Raw genomic sequence first — 7,204 nt, forward strand, 5'->3', positions numbered from 1 at the left:
CACCAGAAAAACACTGTCCAAGGCTTGGAAAGTGGTGTCAGACAGGCACTGGGTGGCCGCCCAGAGGAGTGCGCGGTGCTGCCGGCCTGCGCACAGGGGCTCAGGGGCTCCGAGGCCTGGGGGGAGCCTGGAGGGACCTGGGGGCCTGTGGGGGCAGGCACCTTTATCCTGGGACTGTCTAGGCAACAGTGTGGCTCGGTGGGGATAGAAGCTAAGTTGTAGAAAACTGAGAGTAACAGCCCTGGCCAGGTAGCTCAGTCAGTTAGAGCGTTGTCCCAATATGCCAAGGTTGAGGGTTCGAACCTCTGTTAGGGCACAGGCAAGACTCAACCAATGAATGCGTGAATAAGTGGAACAATGAATCAGTGTTTCTCTCTCAAATTAAATAAAAAAAATAAGCAAACAAACAAACAAACGAAAAGAAAACATTCCTTCCATAGCAATGAAAACAATTCTTGCCTGTGGCAATGAAATTGATTTTGCCTGGCAAAGAATGTAAATCTCAATAACCAGAATTTTCATTTTAACGGACTTCAACATCTTACCGGTTCCTTCACCAACTAATGAATAACTCAAATCTTTGACCTACATTAATTTAAAAACTATGCCTACTTGTGTGTTTTCTGTTTACTACCACTGATCACTGATTATGGCCTGGGTATTAATCATGTGTTGTTTTTTTTTTAATGTTGTCTATTTCCGGTGCTTTGACATCCTGCGGTCTTGCTGACCCTGTAGAGACTATGGCTCCCAGGGAGCCAGTTCCTACAGAGAGTCAACGCTCACTTTGGGAGTAGATGTTTCAAATGCAAACCCACCCACCCAGAGCCCACCAGAGGGACGCCCTCTCCCACCCGCCCTGATCAGCCCAGGACCGGGCACCAGAAGGCCCTGGGCCGCCGTCTAGCCCAGAGCCCGCTGAACTCACTCACACGCGCCGACCCCGCGCTTCCATCCCCGCCCCGCCCCGCGAGAAGCCACAATAACGACCGTTGGCCAGGGGATGCCATCCCTGCCTCGGCCGCTCGCCCAGCCGGGCCGCTTCCCACGTGGCCGGCGTGGCGCCGCCTCCCCTCGCCTCATGGGGCCTGTGCGAGACGCACCGTCTCTCCGAGGGCAGTCGTCTCCTGCGCTGTCTGCTCACTACCCCTGAACAGTAATACGACCCGCATTTTGAAGTCGCATAGGAAAACCCCCTGCCTGGGCTCCCGGACTCCGGCACCCCTTCTCCGTGGCTGCCACACGCTTTTCTATAAAATAAAACTTTCCATAAGGAACCCCAAAAAAGAACTCCTTTGCTGCCCTCTCCCGAAGGCCACGGGACAGTCTAACACCCAGCGGTTCTCCAAGTGTGGTCTGCAGACCAGTCGCAGCAGCACCTGGGGACTTGCTAGAAATGCTGATTCCTCGGGCCCCGCCCCAGATCCACTGAACCAGAAACACATGGGGTGGGGGCCTGGCAACCCGGGTTTTAACAGGACTGCGTGGCGGTTCTGAGGCTCTGGTCCAAACCCTGCCCTAGGAGGCCTGCTCTGCGAGGCCCACCATGGTCTCCCATTACACTTCCCACCATCCCCTCAGCATCCTCTCCGCCAGCCTCCGGTCCCCCTAAACAGTCTCCCCTGTGTCGGCTGAGTCTTTGCTCCCCCACGTCCACTGGCTTTGTCTTGCTCCAGGACTATGGCTCCCTAACCCACTGCCTCTCAATACAAAGGAATTTAAAAAATTGTCAAAGCCCCAGGCCACTTCTGGGTCCTCAAGGAGCAAGAGCCTCAGAGTCCTGCACCCAGCCCTGCACCCTTGACGGCCAGTGCTGAGCAATGGGTGGACACAGGCAGGCGCCGGGGCGGCCGAGGCCGAGGCGGCCCTACCTGCGGCACCTGCAGGCAGCGGATGAGGGCGCTCATCACCACGCAGGGCTCGCTGGCGGCCTTCTCCGTGATGATCGCCGAGGCCAGCGCCTTCCGCAGGCTGGGACCCGTGCCGGCAGTGTCCGCCGCTGCCGACTCGCTGTCCATGATGTCGAGCAGGTTTGTGACTTGTTGGAAAGTCCCTGAGACAGAGATGGCCCAGGAGGTGCTCCTTGTGCCCGGGCCTCCCCATCAGCTGCCCAGCCTCAACTCTGCCTGTGGGGTGATTGGGCAGGGACCTTCCTGTCCCCGGTACAGGTGGAGAAACTGAGGTCTCGGCTGGGACATGCCCTCAAGGAGTCAGGGGCCAAGATGGGTCAGGAATGCAAGGATGTGGGGGACTCTCTCACCACCGTCGTCTGGTTCCAGAGGGTCCAGCTCCTCTGTTTCCTCAGACGGGTGCTCATTTTGGTCTATTGCTGATTCTGCCATCTCTTCCTCGGGCCCTTTCGACATACACAAGATTTGTAAAATACATGGTGTGTTGACACACTCAAAGATGGCCTCCAGGGAGTCGCACCCTGTATCACTCCCTGCTCTTGAGGGCAAGCAGAACCCGTGACTGGTTTTTAACCCATAAGAATATGGCAAAGATGAGGGGAAGCCCTGCCCATGGTCACGTGATGTATCAGACTCCATCTTAGCAGACTAGACGGAGAAATTCTCCCACCGGCCTCGAAAGGTAACTGCTGTGACGTAGCTGCACGAGGCAGGGAACGGAGAGCCTCGCTCCTACGGCCACAAGGACCTGGATTCTGCCAACAGCCACGACAGATTGGGAGGGGACGGAGCTCCGGAAAGAAGGCAGCCACATGATACCTTGAGTGCAGCCTGTGGGACCCCGAGCAAAGGACCCTGCAAAGTCCTGCCCAGTCTCTGACCCGCAAAAGCTATGAGATAATAAATGTCACTCAGGTTATAGTCATTTGTCACACAGCAATAAATAAATAATTCCCTTGGTTAAGTAGGCCCTCCTCCCTCTTTTCTAGACGCTGAAAAGGAAAGACTATCTAGAAATCCACCTCACCAAGTCTCATAGTCCCTGACAGGGGCTCCCACAACATTAACAGCTTCTTGAGTGTTGACAAACACCAACACAGATGTCAGGATGGAAGACAACGCTCCCAGATCCCGCCTCCTCCTGTTTCCAAGTCCCTCGGTCTCAGACTCCAGCCCAGAGCCCGTTCCCATCCTGGGCTCCTGCCGCCTGCGAATCCTTTACAGAGCTGCTCTGGGACCTAAGTACTGACCTTTTCTCTGAGTTCTCTCCCAGACGGAACAAAAATACAACGCAAGAAGAAGCCCTGTCCTTGGCCTAAAACACATCAGTGGCGACGCGGACAGCGGCAGGGTCGGCTGTCCCAACAGGGGGCAGCCAGGCTCCTCAGCGGGAAGGCAGATGAGGGCGCGCTCTCCTGGCAGGGTGGCGGCTTCCTCAGAACCATCACCGTTAGCTCCCAGCCCTTGGAACTTTGAGCTCCAACTGCCTCCCGGAGTCTCTGTCCACTGAGGGCTCTGAAGAGTGCCCAGTGCCCCCCCAATAAAGCCCCCACATCATGCTGTGGAAACATCCCTGTTAGCCGCGTGTCTGGGGGCGTACGGTGGCCTGGTTGGGAAAGGAAAATGATCGGAAGGGGTTGCTTCGCAGCCGAGGTCCATGGGGATGCTCTCATAGGGCCCCCGGGTGGGGAGGTGCGGTCCGGGCTGCGGGAGGGGAGGAGGGCGACAGGAAAGGTCCGGGAAGAGGACGCCTCCCCGCCGAGGACTGATGACTTGCAGAATGGGGAAGGGGGTTTCTACTGGCAGAACGCTTAGAAGGCAAAGAACCTCAAAGAAGGCAGGGACCTTGTTTTCTTACACCAAAAGTGGGGTGCAAAGGGTCCCCCTGCCGCTTGCAGCTGTGAGAGAGTCCAGATCAGCAGCTGGAGCAGGGCAGTAGCAGCCTTTGGAGGGCTTTCATTCCCTGCATCACAGGGCAGCCGGACAAGGCTCAGAGCCGCCCAAGGCTCGGCTGCTTGGCTACACTGACACTCGGAGCTTGCCTGCCGGGCCGAGAGGGCGCGAGCTCACAGCCTCTGCTTGGACACCTCTGACGCCAGGAAGCCCTTTCCCTCACTAACCCATTTCTGCTTTAGTGACTCTGGAAGGCTAGCAGGCGAGCTCCCCGCGAATCGCGCCAAACCCTTCTACCCCATAAAATGTAAGCATTGTTCCTTGGTCTGCCCTTTGGAGACAAACTGACAAATACGGAACAGACCCCTGAAGACAATGATCACACGCCCCCGCTTCCCCAGCCCCTCTGCCCTCCCTCCTCTCACTCCCCTCAGAGCCTTCGTCTCTCTTCCAAAGGTTAGTCAGGTGACAAGGGGCAAGTTCACAGCAGCTAAATGTGGCTCTCCGTGCTGTGCTGGACCCAGAGGTAGGTAGGGCGCACCTTTGTCCTCTGAGGGTCTAAAGACCCAGCACATGAAATGTCACGGATGTGGAGACAGAAGCGTCTGTATCAGTTAACCATAGCCGTGCAACAAGCCACCTCAGTCTTAATGACGGACAACCACCACTTACTGTTGTTCACAAGTCTGTGGGTGTCAGCCGGGTGGTTGCTGATCTGGCCCACGTCCAGCCAAGCACAGCTGGAGTCACTTGTGCATCTACAGTAGCCACTGGGTTGGGCGAAGGCTGGCTGGTCTAGGATGGCCTCACACACCCGCGCCTGGCACTTGGCTGGCTGTCGGCTGAAGGGACTAGGGTGACTGGGACACCTGTGTCTCACAGCCGCTCAGCGGGGCTCCAAGAGAGCGAGCAGAAACCTGGAGGCCTCCCGGAGCCCGGACTTGGAACTGGCACCCCTCACCTCTGCCACATCCTGTCGGCCAATGCGGGTCACAGGCCGGCCCAGACGCTAGGGCCGGGGAAATAGATCTCCCCTCACAATGAGAAGGGCCGCGAAGTCCCACTGTGAAGGCCACAGCTAGTGGGGGTGGCAGACGAGGGCCGCTCTCCTCTCACACACCAGGCAAGTGAGTAAGCGCAGCAAAAAGTGAGGCGCTGTCCTTCCATCACCTGGAAGGACCCGGAGACGGTGAGGCCGGGGAAAACCGGTGGGCCCTGCGGGGTTTCCTGGGATAAAAATGCTTCTGGTCTTTCAGGTCGTGACAATGACACTTGACTCACAATCCATTCGTAAAATCAGCCACTCCCCTGTGCTATCACTCTACAGAGCTCCGCACCTCCACTTCTATGGGAACTAACTTGAAAATTAAAAAAAAACAAACAACAATCCACTGTACTTGTAGAAACCTGTGAGCTTCAATGTATGAAAAGGCCAAGGCAAAAGTGGGGAAAAGACACGTAGGTCGTAAACACGTTTGGTGGCATCTCCTCAGCTCACAAGGGTCCCTCTTCCCTGATCCTTGGGGTCACAGTTATAGGCTCCTGGTGGCCATGCTCTCCCCTCTGCAATCCCTCTCCCAGCGAGCCCGGCTGGACAAGGAGCGAACACCTGATCCCGCTGGACCAACCAGATTCTTTCTCCCAGGACTGCAGAACTCTGGGTAAGAGGGAACCCCATCAGTGTCCTGTGGGATCTTGGCGCTGAGGGGTCTGGGGACGGGGAGCAGAGAAGGACACGAGGAGAGGGAAGAGCAAAGCTGTCCCTCAGAGCACGCAGGGACAGGAGAGGACATAAGAGGTTCCCTCTGGAGACTTGGCTATGAGACTTGAGTCCTTAGGAAACCTGTCTCATTACAAAAGGACCCCCTTTTTGCTTAAGGTGTCATGAGTTGGGTCCTCTTCCTTGTAAACAAGAGGCCATAAGGGCTAGAAAAAAGAAGGCGCAGAGGAACACGTGGGAGGCCAGAGCAGCTCAAGGTCCCCGAGAGGGACGTGGGTGGCAGGGAGTGTGGGCAGGGAACCCAGGAGACGTCCACTGGCTGGATTGCAAGGGCCTGGAAGGAGGGTGGACATAGTCCAAGAGTCGCCATGGGGCCCACAGCTGCGGGGAAGGAGCTGGTGTGAACAGCTTGGGCTCCAAAAGCAGCTGGGGAAGGAGCGCACGGCACTGGGGTCAGGGGAACTGCTGGCTGTCCACGCGACGCCCAGCTCCCCCGTGAAGCCTCTATGTCTAAAATGTCTCCAGGCAACACAAAGCCACAAACAGAGGTGTGAACAGAATTAAGGGCAAAGAACAAGCAGAGCCAATACACCCCCAGCAAACGACAGAGGACCTTCTCACCAGGGCGGCTCGTACTCTTAGCAAGTGCTCGGGATGATACACCCCATCGGCAGACAGACAAGGGGATGGAAAACAGGTACAAGAGCCTCGTAGCTTGTAAAAACTCAACTCTTCCTAGTAATAATAAAATAAAAGCAAATTTAAAACAAGGTCCCACGTTTCTTCACTCACACTAATGGTTTCTTTGCTCTGTTTTTTGTTTGTTTGTTTGTTTGTTTTGCAAGATATTACTTTATACTCAAAGGGTGTGGGAACCAGGCTTTCTCACGCCAGCTCAGGATGCAGTGTGGGAATAGCTCAAACCGCTTGCAATGACAGGCGGCAGCGCCCCTCTCGGATGTCCTGTGTCCTTTCCCCTGCAGCACGCAAGCCCACCTCCACCAGCGTGCCTGCCTCTCTCTCCCGGGGGCACTCTGACTCCCAGAGGCCCCATGCTGACCGGAAGTGCGGGAAATCAATGCCACTTGGGGCCAGCCAATTACTGACAAGGCGGGTGCTCAGCGACCTGGGGGCCTTGCTTCCTGGTGGGAAAAGTCTGGTGCATTTCCTGCACCGGCACCCACCGTCCACTACGGGGGTTCAGCTCCGTCACCCACAGGAGAGCCAGCTTCTTGGCGGCCATCACCCCCACCCCAGTCCCCACGCCCGGATCTGGGTTGCCTTCAATTCCCAGACAAACCTCTGGCCCTTGAATCCTCACCACAAAGGAACCTAAACTGAGGCAGCCAGCCGTTGGTTTGTTGTAAAGCTCCCTCCCACAGAAATAGTCAGGAATAGGCGCAGGGACTTAGCTTTTTTAATAAAAGAAAATAAAAGTGTATCCACCCAGAAGCTGTGATTAACTACCACCACTGGTACAATCCTGGTAAACCCGTGCAAGAGAATAATCCTTGGTCAATCCTTAAAAACAAATGTTTATACAAAGAACATTCACAGTAGAGTGAAGTGAAGAAAGAACGCTAGGCAACACGAAGTATTTCACACAGCTGCAGTATTTGATGTGCATTTGCCAAAATAGTCTCTGTGATTATTTCTGAGGAACATGACTGCAGGCAGTTTT

The 7,204-nt window shown here is 55.7% G+C and overlaps 1 protein-coding gene across 1 annotated transcript in view; it reads right to left on the minus strand.

Moving 5' to 3' along the window:
- MROH2A (maestro heat like repeat family member 2A) overlaps nt 1-6,766 on the minus strand; it is a 44,613-nt gene extending 37,847 nt beyond the window's left edge. The window contains exons 1-3 of the mRNA XM_054570751.1: nt 6,708-6,766; nt 2,261-2,448; nt 1,872-2,053 (exon numbers count right to left, since the gene is read on the minus strand). Coding sequence (XP_054426726.1) covers nt 1,872-2,053; nt 2,261-2,448; nt 6,708-6,766 — 429 coding nt within the window. The remainder of the gene's footprint in view (nt 1-1,871; nt 2,054-2,260; nt 2,449-6,707) is intronic.
- Nucleotides 6,767-7,204: the final 438 nt, after the last annotated feature.

Source organism: Pteronotus mesoamericanus, unplaced genomic scaffold, assembly GCF_021234165.1.
Source record: "Pteronotus mesoamericanus isolate MK-2021 breed Mesoamerican mustached bat unplaced genomic scaffold, CSHL_Meso_final contig_1018, whole genome shotgun sequence".
Taxonomy (NCBI): domain Eukaryota; kingdom Metazoa; phylum Chordata; class Mammalia; order Chiroptera; family Mormoopidae; genus Pteronotus; species Pteronotus mesoamericanus.